Below are 20,019 nucleotides of genomic sequence, written 5' to 3' on the forward strand. Positions count from 1 at the left end.
GGTATGACTGCCTATTTGAGTTTCTTCTTTTGGAGTTCTCCTCCACTTACTTTGAAAGTATCTAAGTTATCCTAGTTTGTCATTGCTGGCTTGTAATAAATTTGTCAAAGTTATCCCCTCTTTACATCTGTTTTCTTTTTTGTCTTTCCTTCGAACCTACATTTATTATTATTATTTTTGCTTTTTTATTTTTTCAACTTTTGCTTGCGTCACTTCATCCATTTCTAAGGTGTAGGTCATAACTGGCTCCTCTCTCTTCTTGTAATGCTTGAATTTAGACCCATTAATCGGATTCTTCAAAAGTTTGTTTCCAAGGTTGACAAGCTTATTGCATCGTTTCCTTTTACATTGACCACTTTCTATGGGCCCAAACAATGCATTTTGAACTTGCCCAACTTTATTTCATTTTTTCTATTAAACTTGAGTACCGTCTCGACTTGAATTTTATTTTCCTTAAATGTTTGTCATGCCAAATTTTTCTCCTCCTTTGTGTTACTTTCGTCGTCCATTGAGCTAAGGACCTTATTTCATCCAACTTTATGAGGGTATTGAATCTTTCTCTTAGGCTCTCCACATCTCCTAGTCTATTCTCCACTGCTATTCTTGCACTGGGTACTGCGTACTCTATAGGCATTATGGCTTCCTGACCATACATTAGTTGGAAAGGAGTTTGCCTTGTGGTCACTTTGTAGTTAGTTTTGTATGCCCATACAACTCCAGGAAGCCTCTCCTTCCAATCTACTTTTTTTACTCCACAAGTTTTGTACAAGATGGTGACCACGATTTTATTTGTAGCTTCTGCTTGACCATTCGCCCTAGGATAGTAGGGACTTGAAAATGAATGAAAGATTCTGTACTCACTAGTCATTACCTTTATTGTGTGATTGACAAAATGTATTCCTCTATTGCTTGTCAACTGTAATGAGATATTGAATCTGTTTACTATTTGTTTTCATAATGGCTTATACGCAAGGGCGCCATGAAGTCCAATCCCCAACGTTCAAATAATTGTTGTGGTTGTGACGGAAACAATGACATGAAATCTCTTTTTAGGGGCTTTCCTGCTTTTTGACATGTGTTACAACTCAACACCCATTCCCAAGCGTCAACATACAATGTAGGCCACCAGATTCTAGCTAACAATACTTTTCTAGTTGTTGCATTAGATCCCATGTGGCCCCTTCATGAGATTCCTTTAGGACTCTTGGAATTTCTTCCTCCATAACTCATCTGGCCCCATCTTATATAACAATCCCTCAATTAACTGGAACGTTATGCTTTTAAGTGCAATCTTTCTCCCATTTGCTATTGGCATTTCCCTCGAAAATGTAGTAGTTGATAAATACTGCCTGATCTTGTCGTATCAGTGGGGTAGTACGACAATTTGAAATAGGTGGACGTCAGGAAAGTCTCATACCACTTTCAGGGGCTTATCTTGACTTAATTCTTGACAACTGATCTGCAATTACATGACTTCTTCCCGTACGGAGTATGATTTTGAATGTGAATTCTTGCAAAAGAATCAACCACCTACTCACTCTTCCTTGGATCACAGGCTTGTTTACCAAATACATAAGTGCTTGGTGATCAACATAAATGTAAAGGGAGTTGTAACATCCTGATTTCCGGGGTCTTATTTAACAACTAACATTCTCATAAAATACAACTATTACTTCAATTTCATAGGAAGACAATTATAATAGTCATGCTCATGGGAAAGAGATTTACTGTTAAAAATAGTGAAACATAATTTCTTAACTTAAAACATCATCAATGAATTTACTATAGAAAATAAAATCCACATACCGTGGAATTCGAACCAAGAAATCATTGTAGGGATACTTTTGCAACCACCCAAGTTAGTCCACATATACCACTATAACAATATCAAACAACAAATACCATACAATATCGCTATATCAAAATTAAATGACGATTACCATTAAATACCACTTTATAAAACTAGGGCATCACATACCATTGTATCAATTAGGACATCAATTACCATTGGATCATTTAGGGCTTCTGATACCACTATATCAATTAGGGCTTCTGATACTACTGATTCAATTAGGGCTTTTGATACCACTATATCATTTAGGGTTCCAGATAACACTGAATCAAATTAGGGCTTCAGATACCACTGTATCATTCCTTTCCTTCCAATTACTTAACTATGGCAATGACTCAAGATTAGAAAATATGCCAATATTCAATATTCAAATAAATGAAAAACAATCTATAAATCTATCTCTCGCATCTAGTTGTATAATATCTATAACTAAGAAATAACTCAATTAATCTTACCTTCTTGCATATACTTTCTAAAAGTCATAATACCTGTTTTCCGAAAAGCATTGAATATATAGCTTATCTTTATTTGTTGTTCATTCGACAACTCGGGAAGAGGTGAAACATTGTCAGGGGCTTAACCACCCAACCTCAAACCTCAACTTTGTCCCTACACAATCTCTAATGAGAAAGGCCCTCCCTACCCTGAATAGACAGGGACCATCTTGTCATCAGTTGAGCAACCTGGTATTTAACCATACCCCTCGACTTGACAGTAGGAGATTACATTAAACGGAGTCATGCATGAGCTATTACATAATTCTTATTAAAATGATAAACATTAATATGGCATAACTGATTAATGTTTCATGTTATTGCAAATTCTTTTCTCTCACCTCATCACCCATTTCCTTGGCTACATAGCCAGGTGAGTCCCAGGTGTTCGGAATTCTTAGAACAACCGGTTCTGTCAATTATACAAGAAGATTAGATGCATCCAACATTTCACAATCTGTGATTACATGATTATGTTCTTTAAAGATTCTAGAATTTGATTGTTTAATTCTAATATCCATCGGTATAATGATTATGTATCCATACTATGTTTTTCTTGGCTTCAACAAAAGATTCATAATACTTGTCTTTCATAAGAGTACAAAAACATTTTATATTCACGGCCAATGCACTAAGCCTGCCCTGGGTCTATGGCTTGAGAGGATTAAAATTGCTTTGTAAATTATTTACTGGTTCTTCTTGAGAGTGCTATCCCTTATCTCAAAGGTATATGGAAAATACTTTTGTATAAGCTTGCACTAATATGACTTCCTTTTAAACAAAGTTCTGATATAAAATCTATATTCTATTATGAAATCAATATTCTGATTATAAAAACATGATCATTGATGTTGGTTCATTCATACATTAAGGATTTTATAGTTATCATAAGGTTATTTAATGAAGATCTTCAATGAATTCTATATTAAGTTGGAAACCATCAGCAAGGTGTTATAATCTAGTCTCAATCTATTAATGTATAGCCGGCTATGGTTTTAACATTCAGACTAGGAAAGAAAAGGTTATGAATATGCAAACCCCTTTGCATTATTTCTAGCCCTATCAATATGTACCTGACAGTAATCAACTAAAGAGGAACTATGAATCACAAACGCATATGTCATATTTTCTTATAACCGACTATAATCGGGCTTAGACTTAATAGAGAAAGTAAGACACATGACCTGCGATTTTATGTGGCTCTTCCTCCTGCGGCCGAAACTCCTGTTCACTCGCTAATTGCTACCATAGTTGCCTTAGAAACTAAAGAAAATAAATGGGAAGTTGGGTAAGAGAAATATTGAAGGTATTTGGCTGTGAACATCTAGACTCGACCTAGCATGATTCGCAACAGACAGAGAAATGAGGAAATAGAAGAATGGAAAGAGGAACGATCTCCAAAATCGAATCATGGCATTCTTTAATGGTTCGCCGAGTCTCCTCGGCTACCTTCAATTATCAAGATGACCACTTGAATTCCAAGTATTAAATCATTGGAAAAAGAGAGGAAAAGAAAATAAAAGGTTGGAAGGGAAGTTGGGAATATTACAAGACAATTTGAATTGCCAAATATTAAATCAATTTATCCTGCCAAGTGTTAATCGATTAAAAGAAAGAATATTAAAATAAAAAGCATGGAAAGAAAGTTGGAAGATCATAATTCGAAAATTATAATAATTCAAATGTCATTATAATTCGAATTTTATTATAATCTTGTATGTACATGTAAACATCACTCTATTAAATTATTGAATTATAATGGTGCCAAGTCAATTTTATATTATATGCACGTATATAAATATTTATTTAAAAAATAATATGATAAAAGATAAATTAAAATCCTTTGAGATACGTTTTATATTTTAACCTAATTATTTTCTCAATTTATTTATTTAAATAGCTCATGCGGGTCCCACAGATGTATCGTGTTTTAAGTCGCTAGGTTCTCAACCCATTTACTCAGTGATGGTGATGCTCTTGCCTAATTTTTTTTTGACAATGTTTCCACCTCTTCGACATGCTTCCTACAAGGAAATTCTCCATAGTTAAGTTATATTATCATAATAAATTATTTAATTATGATTTTGACTTTGAAAAGAAATGATATCACGATGCTATATATATCTTGTTTGTGGAATATTGTTTTAGTGTCTAATTTGCAGAGATCATCAAGGACGATGAAACACAAAGGGGAATGGTACGTTACGTTCCAATTGTAAATACTCCTTTATAATGTTCAATTCTATTTCAAGTTCATTGAGGACGATGAATCACAAGGGGAATGGTATGTTACATCCCAATTTTTGACCTAATTTGAAATATAGTTGTTAAGGTTCACATGAAGTCAGTTGGCAGTTTAATTTGTTATAATCCAGCGAAATGTTAAGATAGTTAGTCGTTATGATAACATGTTAGTTGATCGTTAATCACAAATTCATGGAATTAAGAAGATGGTTAACCGTTGTGATTATTTATAATTAAATAATTTATTATGATAATATAATTTAACTGTGGAGAATTTCCTTGTAGGAAGCATGTCGAAGGGATGGAAGCATTATCAGAAAAGAATTAGGCAGGAGCAACACCATCACTGAGTAAATGGGTTGAGAACCTAGCGACTTGAAACAAGATACATCTATGGGACCTGCATGAGCTATTTAAATAAATAAATTGAGAAAATAATTAGGTTAAAATATAGAATGTATCTCAAAGGATTTTAATTTATCTTTCATCATATTTTTTAAAAATAAACATTTATATACGTGCATATAATATAAAAATGACTTGGCACCATTATAATTCAATAATTCAATAAAGTGATGTTTACATGTACGTATAAGATTATAATAATATTCGAATTATAATAACATTTGAATTATTATAATTTTCGAATTATGATCTTCCAACTTTCTTCCCATCCTTTTTATTTTAATATTCTTTCTTTTAATCGATTAACACTTGGCAGGATAAATTGATTTAATATTTGGCAATTCAAATTGTCTTATAATCTTTCCAACTTCCCTTCCAACCTTTTATTTTCTTTTCCTCTCTTTTTCCAATGATTTAATATTTGGAATTCGAATGGTCATCTTGATAACTGAAGGTAGCCGAGGAGACTCGGCCAACCATTAAAGAATGGTATGATTCGATTTTGGAGATTATTCCTCTTTCCATTCTTCTATTTCCTCCTTTCTTTGTCTGTTGCAAATCATTCTAGGCCGAGTTTGGATGTTTACAGCCGGATACCTTAAATATTTCTCTTACTCGACTTCCCATTTCTTTTCTTTAGTTTCTATGATGATTGTGTTAGCAATTAGCGGGTGAACAAGAGTTCCGGCCGTAGGAGGAAGAGCCACATAAAATCGCAGGTCATGTGTCTTACTTTCTCTGCTAAGTCTAAGCCCAATTATAGTCGGCTATAAGAAATATGACATATGCGTTTGTGATTCATAGTTCCTCTTTAATTGATTACTACCAAGTACATATTGATAGAGCTGGAGATAATGCAAAGGGGTTTGCATATTCATAACCTTTTCTCTCTTGGTCTGAATGTTAAAACCATAGCTGACTATACATTAATAGATTGAGACTAGATTATAACACGTTGCTGATGGTTTTCGGCTTAATATAGAATTCATTGAAGGTCTTCATTAAATAACCCTATGATAACTGTAAAAACCTGAATGTATGAATGAACCAACATCAATGATCATGGTTTTATAATCAAAATATTGATTCCATAATAGAATATAGGTTTTATATCAGAACTTTGTTTAAAAGGAAGTCATATAAGTGCAAGCTTGTACAAAAGTATTTTCCATATACCTTTGAGATAAGGGATAGCACTTTCAAGAAGAACCAATAAATAATTTACAAAGCAATTTTAATCTTGCTAAGCCATAGACCCAGGTCGGGCTCAGTGCATTGGTTGTGAATATAAAATGTTTTTGTACTCTTATGAAAGACAAGTATTAGGCTTCTTTTGTTGAAGCTAAGAAAAACATAGTATGGATCCATAATCATTATACCAATGGATATTACAATTAAACAATCAAATTTTGGAATCTTTAAAGAATATAATCATGTAATCACAGATTGCGAAATGCTGGATGCATGTATAATTGACAGAACTGGTTGTTCTGAGAATTCCGAACACCTGGGACTCACCTGGCTGTGTAGCCAGGGAAATGGGTGATGAGGTGAGAGAAAGGAATCTGCAATAACATGAAACATTAATCAGATATGCCATATTAATGTTTATCATTTTAATAAGAATTATTTAATAGCTCATGCATGATTCCGTTTAATGTAATCTCCTGCTGTCAAGTTGAGGGGTATGGTTAGATGCTAGGTTGCTCAGATGATGACAAGATGGTCCTTGTCTATTCCGGGTAGGGAGGGCCTTTCTCATTAGAGATTGTGTGGGGATAAAGTTGAGGTCCGAGGTTGGGTGGTTAAGCCCCTGACAATGTTTCACCTCTTCTCGAGTTGTTGGAGGAACAACAGATAAAGATAAGCTATACATTCAATGGTTGTCGGAAAACAAGTATTATCACTTTTATGAAGTATATGCAAGAAGGTGAGATTAATTGAGTTATTTCTTAGCTATAGATATTATACACCTAGATGCGAGAGATAGATTTATGGATTGTTTTTCATTTATATGAATATTGAATATGAGCATATTTTCTAATCTTGAGTCATTGCCATAGTTAAGTAATCGGAAGGAAAGGAATGATACAGTGGTATTTGAAGCCCTAATTTGATTCAGTGGTATCTGGAACCGTAAATGAGGTTGGGTGGTTAAGCCCCTGACAATGTTTCACCTCTTCCCGAGTTGTCGGAGGAACAACAGATAAAGATAAGCTATACATTCAATGGTTGTCGGAAAACAAGTATTATCACTTTTATGAAGTATATGCAAGAAGGTGAGATTAATTGAGTTATTTCTTAGCTATAGATATTATACACCTAGATGCGAGAGATAGATTTATGGATTGTTTTTCATTTATATGAATATTGAATATGAGCATATTTTCTAATCTTGAGTCATTGCCATAGTTAAGTAATCGGAGGGAAAGGAATGATACAGTGGTATCTGAAGCCCTAATTTGATTCAGTGGTATCTGGAACTGTAAATGAGGTTGGGTGGTTAAGCCCCTGACAATGTTTCACCTCTTCCCGAGTTGTCGGAGGAACAACAGATAAAGATAAGCTATACATTCAATGGTTGTCGGAAAACAAGTATTATTACTTTTATGAAGTATATGCAAGAAGGTGAGATTAATTGAGTTATTTCTTAGCTATAGATATTATACACCTAGATGCGAGAGATAGATTTATGGATTGTTTTTCATTTATATGAATATTGAATATGAGCATATTTTCTAATCTTGAGTCATTGCCATAGTTAAGTAATCGGAACGAAAGGAATGATACAGTGGTATCTGAAGCCCTAATTTGATTCAGTGGTATCTGGAACCGTAAATGATACAGTGGTATCGGAAGCCCTAATTGAATCAATGGTATTGGAAATCCTAATTGATATGGTGGTATCAGAAGCCCTAAATGATCTAATGGTAATCGATGTCCTAATTGATACAATGGTATGTGATGCCCTAATTTTATATAGTGGTATTTAATGGGAATTGTCATTTAATTTTGATATAGCGGTATTGGTTGGTATTTTTTGTTTGATATTGTTATAATGGTATATGTGGACTAACTTGGGTGGTTGCAGAAGTATCCCTACAATTATTTGTTGGTTCAAATTCCATGGTATGTGGATTTTATTTTCTAGATTAAATTCATTGATGATGTTTTAAGTTAAGAAATTTTGTTTAACTGTTTTTAATGGTAAATCTCTTTCCCATGAGCATGACTATTATAATTGTCTTCCAATGAAATTGAAGTAATAACTATATTCTATGAGAATGTTAGTTGTTAAATAAGACTCGAGAAATCGGGATGTTATAGGAGTAGCTAATAAGTAATGTCTAAACTTTTGTACTATAGAGACCATACCTAAAGCTTCCCTTTTTGTGGTATTGTAGTTTCGTTCTACCTTTGATAGCAACCTGCTCCCAAAGTAAATAGGATGATCTAGTCCTTCTTTCCCAATGTGCGCCAAAGTAGCGCTTATCGCATAGTTGGATGCATCCACATGAACATTGAATCCTTTATTCCACTCAGGGTATATGAGGATTAGGGCTCCTACTAGTGTCTTCTTTAATTCTTGGAAGGCTCCGTCCTGTTCTTCCTCCCAACAAAACTGTTTTTCTTTCCTTGTTAGCTTTTCCAAGGTTAAAGATACTTCTGCATATCCTTTTATAAACCTCCTATAGTACCCTACATGCCCCAAGAAGGATTTGACGACCATTATGTTTGATGGAGCCTCCATATCTAGAATGACCTTGATCTTGTCAAGGTCTGTTTTCAATCCTTTCTTGCATATGATATGAGCAAGAAGTTTGCCTTGTGGAACTATAATTATGCATTTCTTCGGATTCAGGGCCAACCTTGCTCTTCGACATCGATCCATGCATTCGCCAATAATTTTGAGGTGGTGCTCCTTCCCATTGTAGACGAACCAGTCATCCAAGAAAGCTTTGAAGTTTCCTATTGACGTACCGTCGAAGATGTGTAGTATGATTCTTTGGAACATGGTTGGTGTGTTCCATAGCCCAAACAACATCCTATTATAGGCATATACACCATCTTCAACAAAAAATATACAACACCTTCAACAACAAATGTAGTCTTTAGCTTATCTTCTTCCGCAATACTAATATGATTATATCTTAAAAATCCATCCATGAAAGAGTACATTTAATGGTCGACCACTTCTTCTAAGATGCTATTATTAAAGGGGATGGGGAATGGATCTTTTATCGTTACCGCATTCAGACATTTGAAGTCAACACATGTGATTTTGGTTGCTGTCCTTCTTCAATGATATGAGTATAGGAGATACCTGTTCACTCGTTTGTACTTTGAATATTATCCCTGCTTTTAACAATTTTGTGATTTCTTCCTGGACCTTAGTTGTGTAGTTTTTATTCATTCTATAAGGTCATTTTCGCACTAGTCTTGTTCTTGGTATCAGTCATATCCGATGGACACACGCTTCGGGGATACTCCTTTCAAGTCCCTATAGGTCCATGCAAAGATTTCCTTTTACTCTAGAAAGATTCTAAAAGCTGTTGCCTTCAACACTTGATCCTCTTCCCCAAGGTTTATAGTTTGTAGTTTGGCCTCCTTATATTCTACCACTTTCTCAAATATGTGCATTGGTGTCCTGCTAAGGGTTGCTGTACCCTCTCTATATTCCTTATAACCCTCTGGGTACCTTTCTTCAGACTCCAATTTTTGGATTTGCAACTTGGGCTTCTTCTCTCTTCTCTTCCTTGGAGGGTGTCCCTCTCTTGCTTGTCCCTCTCTTTCTTGCCTTTGAATTTGTTATTTCTTTTCTCATCTTTATCTTCTTTGTTTGGACATCTTGCAGCAATATGACCAACCTCTTCACATGAGAAACAAATCAATGGAATTTGCCTTTCCATTTTGATACTCTTTTTGCAAGTAGGGCTTCAATGACTTCAAGGTCTTCATCTATTTCATCTTCTTTTTCACTATCAACCTATTTGCCTTTTTAGTTTCCTCCTTTGCTACCAAGACTTAGTTCTGCTTTGAATGCAGATTCAATGTTGCTAGGATTAGGAGCATAGTTATCAAAGCTATCCAATTCAAAAGTAGTCAATCTTCCCACAAGTGCATCCAAGGTTATATCATTTAATGGATTGGATCTCATCTCTTGAATTGTTGAAACTCTAATTGCATAAATAGGAAGAAAAGTTCTTAGTACCTTGCTGACCATTGTCTCATCAGTTATCGTTCCTCCTGCAACTCTGATCGCACTCACACTTTCTTTGACTCTTTCACACTTTCTTTGACTCTTTCACTATATTGGACAATATTTTCATTCGATCAAACTTGGCTCTTAAACTTTATGCCTTGGCTTTTTGCACATTTTTATCACCTCCATAGACTTTTTATAGTTTTTCCCACATTTCAAATGCAGTAGTTTAACCTCATCAAATTCAGAATACTTAAGAGAGGAAGCTATATCAATCATCATTATATTGTGATCCTTTGCCTCTTTCATCTATTCCACAGTCATAGGTTTGATTGGTGGCACATATTTGTTTTCCAAGTAGAACAAACTAGTATCTCCAATGCTTGAAAGTTGTAGCTTCATCAACTCCTGCCATGCTAAAAGGTTTTCTCTATTAAGCTCGGGAATCTCCCATCTATATGACATCTTGATCTTTAACTTAAATCCTTGAAACCTTTCCTACAAGCACCAAGAGCTCTGATACCAATTGCTGGAAATGAAGAGTAATTGAGAGTGGAGGGGTGAATTAGTTACTACAAAACAATTTGCTATTCCTAGATGTCAAATCAAACTCATCACTGATAATGAAATACTTTATCTAGCTCAATTAAAACTAAGTTAATGCTGTAAGTGGGTTAACAAAGTAGTCTTATGAATATTAATATGTTTTAACCTTTAGTAACTTAGTCGCAAAAACATAAAGCATAAAGCAAATATCATGAACACAGAAAATACCAAGATTTATGGTGGGAACCCAATTTGGGAAAACCACCATGCATCTAGTTACAATATATTTGATTCTATTGAAGTGAGCCCTATTAGGAGCTAACCTTGTAAAAGGTTACAATACATATTGTTAAGTATGACCTTGTTGGAGGATTTAATTCACCGTGTTAGGAGTGGCCTTGTTAGAGGACTTGCTAGAGGATTTACGATTTGACTGATAAGTCAAATCTGTTAAGAGATTTCTTTGCTGCTACAATGTTTAGAAGGTAACAATAATTTGACCTGATTTATAAAGCAACTTCTTTTGCAGATTCAAATCTCTGTCTTGGCTTGATCTCTAGATCTTTACTAGTCAGAATATTCTTTGCAACTTATCTTCCACACTTTTTTGCTCTTCCTTTCCCTTTGATCACATCTCCATCTTATTCCACATTATTCACTTTTACATCCTATCCTCACTACTTGACCTTTCTTAAATATCATAAACTTTGTCAAGTCGACTTGAATACCATTTCAAATAACCATTCAACATCCAAATAGTCGGCTTCAATTAGTTAATTAATAGACAAGTGTAATTTGTTGACACTTAGTCAATACTGAGATTGATCACTCGATTAACACTGGAGGTCCTTTGATGCCCGACCACTCCATTAATACTGGAAGTTGGATATCCTTCATTGCCCGACTGCTCAATTAACACTGAATACCCTTTACTGCTGACTACTCGATTAACACTAAATGTGCTCGGTTAATACCGCAAGTTCTTTATTGCTGGATCACTCAGTTAATACTGACATTTGTGTAACATCAATGACAACATACAATTGAAGAATTATTTCCAACAACAAGGCCTCTAACATTGCAGATACCCAACTGCTCAATTACAGATGTGAAGCACAGGGATTAATGTGTTATAGTAATGTGAGTTACTTGCTCTCCCTTTGATCAACAGAAGTTTGGGTTTGGTGCCGAATGTAGTGCCAATGATATTCGACTTCATCCAATAATTGCCTATTTTATTTTTCATGTCTCACACTGGCTCTTGTAATATTCAATTGGCACTGCTTATGTCCAAGATTATAGTTTCAACATTCCAAGGTGACATTTCAAACAGTCACGATGGTGCTGAAGTGAAGAGTCACTCCCTGTAATGGCTCTCTTCGTAATCACTCCGAAATTTTCCGAGTTCTTTCCCCCTGGAGAAACATACATAGCAAACATTTACGGAACACAGCTGCATTCTTATTGACAGGTTATAACACTGATGGGCATAAAAGTCCATTGTTCAAGAGATGTGGATTATGCCATCATCTGCTTGTTCTTCATTTTCCTTATAGGTGGTCAGCCCAAATCAGAGTTTTGGAAGAAAGTCTGCTTGTATCCTATTTGTTTTCAAGGTGCTAGAAGCTCTTCGTTCTATTGCTATAGGAACTCACCAGGTGCATGCAAGCAGAGTCGATAGCTCTTAAACTCCCATCACACGAAGCAATGGAAGTAATCTAGAGCCCATGCTGGATTTAGCATATGCTGCTTAAGCTATCATTTGGACGACCATGAGAAACATAAACTTCACTTCAAAATTCTGCCAATATGTTCAATAGGAATACTGTGTGTGGCATGTTAGAATATGTTTGCGAATATCAAACATTATTAGCACTCACCATATTAAATTTTCCCTTAGCAAGGAAATGTACATGTATACCTTATGCTGCCTTGTGGTTATCAAGTCAGCTTAGTTTTCAGTCTTCATGGTATGATATTCAGACAAAAAAATTATTTGTCAATATATTAATGCCTCTCTGGTACTCATAAGGTTCAGAAATAACAAAACCTATAAAATTTCTGAGTTATACTCTGTTATAAAACAACTGAAAACCCTTTATTCTGAGATAGCCCAGAAGTAGATAATTTATCTTCCTTTCAAATGTGTGTGTTTGATGAAATTCAACGAAACTTGCAGCCTCTGTATTTATTTTGAAACTTCACAGGTTGGCAGGTTCGAGGCCCTGACACCACTGTAATATTCCGAATGGATATACTACCAATATCTCCTCAAATAAATTTTAGAAGCATCTATAAAGAATCTATGCAATAATAACCAGTACATAACCAGAAAATACTCATTTAAAATACTCCAAAATTTGTTATTGCATTATAAACCAGCAACACATTAACATGATAATATCCAATCCAATCTTAAACACAGTGCAAACGGTCAGATTGGAAAGAAACTATTAAATGCACCTATAATATCATATGTGAATTCTCATGTAAATCCACCACAAATGATGAATCAAGACTACGTCTAATCCACCGGAGAAGAACCTTGGGGTTTGCAACCTTGGATCTTGAATAGAAGCTGAAGCTTCCTTAGTTTCTCCAAAAGAAATCTCAAACGAAATCAATATCCAAACATGCTGAAAATGAGCTCCCACTGCCCTTTTTTAGCACAATAGGATGATTCTTCATATTCCTTCCCTGTCTCTTCGTTTTTAATTCTCGTCTTTTATCCACTTAGAGAATAATATAACTTTATAATATAAAGTGACTTGTCAATTCCTCTTTTTAATTTTAAAGTCACTTTGTTTAAACAACTTAATCTTTAAACATTAAAAAAATATCCTGTTGAACTTTGAAAGCCATGTATAATAGCTTGTTGGAAAGCTCTCGACAAGATGCTCAAAGTTCAATAGTGCAAACCTGGAAATACAAACCCCAACTGACTTACTATAAATTGTAAGTATCATAAATCCCTGCTATCTTGACTCTGATTTGTTTGAAAGTGAAGATGCCTATGTCAAAACTTATACTGACTCTTGGAAAGATGTGCTTAGCCCACAAGACATAATGGAAAAGGCTAACGAAGCATCAAAGGGTAATCTATCTCAATAATCCATCTTGACATGACATGGTCTACCTTATCTGATTAAATATGATCAGTATACTCAAAAGTCAACTGAAACATATCCTCTATCTGCTCCCTCTCTGTCCATGGTGTCCTCTAATGAAATGTCAGGCTCCCTCTTGTTATTGAAGGATATTCATAATCTCAATCATCAAAGATATTCACTTCAAGAGCCTCACTTCATCTAGCATGATCATCAAATGACTAATGAATCCTAGATCAAAACATCTTTGGAGCTATTGTCATAAGATTGAGTCCTACACAATATTTGGTAGCATGCCTCATATACCAATCTTCTTTTCCTAGAAGAACATACCCGGAGACAAAGGAAAAGATCAAGGAAAATAGCTCTTTTGGTACGTATAGAAATACAAATAAGAGATACACTATAGTGAGTAGATAAAGGTAATACTCAAGGATACTAAATACTTTTTGCACATCAACATTCTTGATATAGTTACTCCAATAAAGGTCCATATGCATCAAGTCAGTGAATGGCTCCATATAAGCATTTGTCAAACAATGCGCATTGGTTATTATCCCCTCCACAATGTATAATTCCCACTTATTTCAATTTATAGAGTTTACAATCACTATCAAGTCCAGTGAGAGACAATCATAAAGAACTTTTTGCCTTTTAATCTTTTAAATTGTCTCTTTTAGTAATTAAAATGTCATGAATTTCCTGTTGTAGCTTCAGTTGGATTGATTAACGATGAGATACATTGTAATGATTACTAGTTAACCATTCTGATTAGTAATCATTAGAGATTAATGTGTGTGTGTATATATGTATACATGTGTGTGTGTGTGTGTGTATATGTATGTATGTATGTATATGTATATTTATATATTTATAAAATTAACAATTGTCGAAAAATTACTAATCATAAATAATGAAACAGTATGTGTTAATGAATAGACATGTCCCATGAAGGGAAATGACTTTCCTTGTCTCATCCACAATATAAATACAAGAGATCACAACCTTTGGAACACACAGAAATGTCAGGCAGTGCTATAATATTTGCAGCGATAATACCTTAACATGGTATCAGAGCAAGTTCTCTACCAGGCCTGTGAGGTTTCAGAAATATTTCATAGCTGGTGGAAAGTGATGGAAATTGGTTTAGAGGAATAAATTCTTGATCTTCATATGAGTTGTTGTGATCACTATATTTTCGGTGATTGTGATCTCTTGGGGCTTTGTGATCTGCATGTGCAACTCTTTGTAATTCACATGGACTTTACCGATTCTAAAATGCTGTTGCTAAGTCAGATAGACAACTGAGGTGCAATTTTCAAGGGATCCAGTCTTGCATTACCCAAGCATAAAGATGCCATTTGATATGTCTTTTACAACCACCCAAAGTAGTGACAAACACATTCAGACAATTGGATGATATATCACAGTATATATTATATCAAAGAAACACAGAATAAAATTAATATACTAAGCACATTGCATATATATATATATATATATATATATATATATATATATATATACATATATCACATAAAAGATTGCTTATATAATTGCAGAGGATATATATATTGAGATTGTAGTGTCTATCATATATCGCAAAAGATCAATCCATATTGCTGAATATACAATGAAGACATTATAATATCAGAGGTTGATATCAATCAAGTTCAGATTGTGGAAAAGGATTGTGCCTAGATGCTTGTATGTGGGTGCTTATGTACATGTGGAGAGCATGTAGCATTTTTTCAGATCGAGATTCCTAGATTGTCCTGTAATTAGGACAGATTTACAAATTTTCTTTAGCTCAAGCCTCTTCATAGCAGGCTTGGTGGTTACCTGTTTTTGCTTTTGCCTATGTGTGACTATGCAGCCAAGGTACATGGTCTTTCAATTGCACCGTCCATTGTGTTAGCCAACCAAGTTGTTTCTCACCTGACAAAAGTGCTACTTAGCTCACGACCGGTGGTTTGATGTCCTTAATAGGCGGATACTACATCATCCTTGGTTTGCAAGATTTGTGGCTATCGACCCATTTGTTGTTTATGAGATCAACCAGAGAGTTACAGCAAGCTGCTATAAGCATTTTCCAGTAATTGAACGTGGGCTTCATGTGGAATTAGAGCCAAGTTTGTTATTTATCAACTTTTTAATCTTTGTGACACCCATTATAGGGTGGGGCCATAATTTGGAGCTCACTCTTCTTCAAGATCCACGTCAAATGTGTGGCAAATACTTTGCCGTGTAATTATGTCAGTGTGGTCAAATATTTCCCAATACTATGCCTTGTGCTCATCTAAAATATGTCACAGTTTACACTGCATTCCATCATGGGTCCCATTTTATTGGATTGGCCATTCTATTCATGTGTCAGTGATCTAGTTGGTTTGTGTTGGATGCTTCAGTTGTTGGTAGGTGTTGTAAACATGGTCGTGTGTCACTTCTTCTGAAATTAACACTGTGTCATGCCAACACCCTTTGGGTTTAGTTTTGGGCAACACATTTTGTATCAGTTTACCTTTATTTCTGGTGATCAAATAGAATAATTAAAATTGCATATGATCATCTAGAAAAGAGCAGTAAAGATCTCTGCAATCTCATATTCAAATAATCATATGATTTGTCAAAAGTAATGTTCATTAAATTTGAGAAGATTTAAATGTTGCAAGAAATTGTATGTACAGTTGCTCTGGGATATGCTGTTGTCTAATTTCTATTCTATCAAGTTACCAGTTGCTTATAAACGTCTGTTGTGGTCTAATTTCCATCCTCTCAATATTCACGTGTGATTTTCAGGTGAGGTCTTGGCTGAGGAATATGTTTTAGAGTATGGGACTGATCGACTTGAGATGCATATAGGAGCAGTACAGCCTGGTGAACGTGCCCTTGTTGTTGATGATCTGATCGCCACTGGAGGAACCTTGTGTGCAGCCATGAGGTTGTTAGGTGAGAACTTGCTTTGTGGAACTTGATAGGTTGCATACATGCGACTGTATCTTGTATAACAAACATCAGCATTTGCTTTTACTCCTGTATTATATACTTTCTTTGCAGTTGCAGTTATTCCACTCCAATGCCAATAAAAGGAGACAGTTTTTGAGTATACGAGAGTGTGTTTGACTTTGTATAGAGTAGATTAAGTCTACATTGCAACCCAATATTTTTATTTGCATGATTGATTTATGTCTAACCATAGACAGTCATGATATACGTCACTGGCGTCCCTATCTTAGGATAAATTCAGATTTCTCACTTATTTCCATCAGTGAAGATTAGGAAACAATATTTTTTTGAATTGCATATTGATTACAAATAGCTCATATGAGCATTAATATGTGACCAATACAGTCTTCTTATGAGCAAACATATTGGAAATAAGTTAAAGCAACCTATGAATGACAAATATTATTGATAATAAGAAACGAGTACCTGGGGCTTCAAGAAATGATCTTTGTTAGATGAAAAAAATCACTTATAAGTCAATTTCATGTCTTTCAGGAATTAATTTAGTTTACCCTACTTTCCCTAGATCAACCTGGAAATTATACATTCTATAAAATATGGAAATGCAATTTAGCTACTTATGGTTTTTTTAGCCTGATAATGTTTTAACTTCCTGGGAGTTGATTCCTGATCAATAAAATAGGAAAAGAAGAAAAATGCAAGTAGAGGTTGTACTGTTTTAGAAAGAAAGAAATGAAAATATATTAATGTCCACAATTGACAAGAACAGATCAACCAGACTGGAACATACAACGGGTACAACAGAAAAGCACTCGGGGAAAGAGGGAAGCCTTAGATCAAATGAACACAAATGTTGGCTGTTTGAAAAAGGGCAAATCCCCAAAGCAAGTACAATACAAAGGAGAGGGAAGACTTTGCAACGATAATAAACCAAGCTGACTATCCACTTGAGGAACCAGAATCTTCAAGTGTTTGTGTTCCTAGATGCCTTGGAGGAGCAAACAACAATGTTATTAAGCACAAGGGGATTACCAATGCAGAGTCTGGGAATGATTATTTGAGAGGGTCCAGAGCTTAAGGGGTAGGGCTGAACAATGCTAGGAGGTACCCAAGGTTGGATAGAACTGCTTCTAACATGTGAGGGTAAAGAATTGCTTGGAATGGTGAAAACTGGCAGTTTCAGCTTAACAGAAGGATGTACACCATGAAACAAAGCTGAGAGAAGGCCCTGGATTGCGAATGATACAGAACCACAACTATTATTGTTGCATTCTACATGTCTAGTGATTTTTCAAATTATGATTTTGTTTCACCTTCTGTTGTAACTGGAATCTAGTCATTTCTTTATACTTGATGAGGTTGCTAGTATAGAAATCTGTTTTTTAATTCTCTATTCGTTTAAGATCAGTTTGTATGTGTCGGGTTTGAACTTTTTAGGTCAGTTATTTATCTGATGAAGTTGCAATCAACAACTCCTTTATGTGAATTCGAAATTTGTTGATGGTATGATTCATGGTTAGTGTTAATATTGCAGAAATTCCATTTTCCTGTTTGTAAATTAATATTCAATGTATTGATGTCACATTTATGTTGAATCTTTTTTCCACGTTGTTTAGAATTTTAACCAGAACCTGCTCTTTATCTATATGTTTGAAAATGTACTCTAAGTTGTCTGGGAGAGGCTTTCATAGTCTATCCCGAAACTATAAATCTGTTATGGAGTCTGGGGTTCTGAATTAATGGCATGTAAATGTTAATAAGCTTTTGAATGCTGTTCTCCGTGTGCTTGTATCCTAATAACTCATTTGTATGAGAGTTTGAATCTTGTTGTATGCATTGATCATTTTTTATTCCGTGTAATTGCAGAGCGTGCTGGTGCTGAGGTGGTTGAATGTGCCTGTGTCATTGGATTACCCGAGTTGAAGGTTGGTTTGCCAAACTTCTGTTGGTTCACACAATTCATTTTTTTTAAGGATAACTAGAAACATTACAATTCATAATGAGTGATGCAAATGTTATGGTACACGCATGTCTGCCAAGTTGTGGGTTGCTTTGTTCCAATGTGGGTAATTGAACTTGAGTCACCCTTTTTACAAGTGCACCACTTTAGCATTGAAATGCAACAGCTGGCACCTCATTAATCTATTCTAGAATTTGCTTGGTGAAATATTATGTTGATATCATTGCAGTTTTGTACATATGACCAAAGAAAGTTCCAAATGTTTTTACATTTTGTAATTTCAGTCTTATATATCTAGCATTTTCAAGGAATACATTTTGAGTATTATGTTAACTTTTTTTGATTTTATTTTTATCTTAAAATCCTGTAAAGAATCTGAAGTTAATTAGTTCATCACATCCCTAAAAGTAGCAAACAATGAAACAAAAATTAGCTAAATGCTTTCTGTTGTTACAAATAAATTCTATTGTAATATATCGAATTCTTGATAAAAACTACTAAGTAGGTTTAGAACTTGGGTACATTTATGTAATATAGTTTGATTTGCAGCTTTACACACAAATAGTATATTGTTCACTCCATGTTTAATTTTTGACCTTATTCCACTCTTTGAAAGTACTCTATATTTTTGAGTGTTCGCAAACAATGTTTTATCCTTTAGGTATGGCACTATCTTCACTTGCTTGAAGATAGTCTTACTCTGTTTTATTTATTGGTGCTTTATGTTTTATTTATAAATTTACGTATTAATTTATTTGTAAGCAGATTTTCTATTTTGGTTTATCAATTATTTTTGAGTTAATGGGGTTTGTATGTAAGGCCTACGTCACTTGTGACCAACAAAATCTATGATATTCAATTGAACAAGTGGTGGCAAGCAAAGAGCCTTGAGAGGAAATGGAAACAAAGTCATCAACCTATTTGGAAAGTAGATGGGATATATAGTAACACTTAAATTTTTAGCTTTCAAAGCATGTTTGAGTAAGTTGTATTGTGGATGCTTTCTATGTTGTGTAGGAAAGAGAAGACACTTAGCTTTATCTAATTTAAATGTAACACCCACTTTTCCAATGTCCTAGTTTTTTCTCTAAAATTACAATTCCAAATAAAACAAAAAATGGAATAGAGTTAGTGATATTGTTTACTGATTGTGGATTAAGATAGATCTAGGGTGAGACCATGCAATAATGTTAGGTAATCCTTGAAACCATAGATGAAATATTCATGCAATACGGTTTCAA

General features: G+C 34.6%; 1 protein-coding gene across 5 annotated transcripts in view; it reads left to right on the top strand.

The window, feature by feature from the left end:
- Positions 1 to 20,019, top strand: part of LOC149567376 (adenine phosphoribosyltransferase 3-like) — a 54,212-nt gene that overhangs the window by 18,074 nt on the left and 16,119 nt on the right. For all 5 annotated transcript variants that reach the window (XM_089820556.1, XM_089820555.1, XM_089820558.1 and 2 more), the window contains exons 4-5: positions 16,651 to 16,800; positions 18,685 to 18,743. In XM_089820556.1, the coding sequence (XP_089676682.1) occupies positions 16,651 to 16,800; positions 18,685 to 18,743 (209 nt within the window). The remainder of the gene's footprint in view (positions 1 to 16,650; positions 16,801 to 18,684; positions 18,744 to 20,019) is intronic.

This window comes from Cupressus sempervirens, chromosome 3 (genome assembly GCF_028749045.1).
Source record: "Cupressus sempervirens isolate cs-2001-9-10 chromosome 3, ASM2874904v1, whole genome shotgun sequence".
NCBI lineage: Eukaryota > Viridiplantae > Streptophyta > Pinopsida > Cupressales > Cupressaceae > Cupressus > Cupressus sempervirens.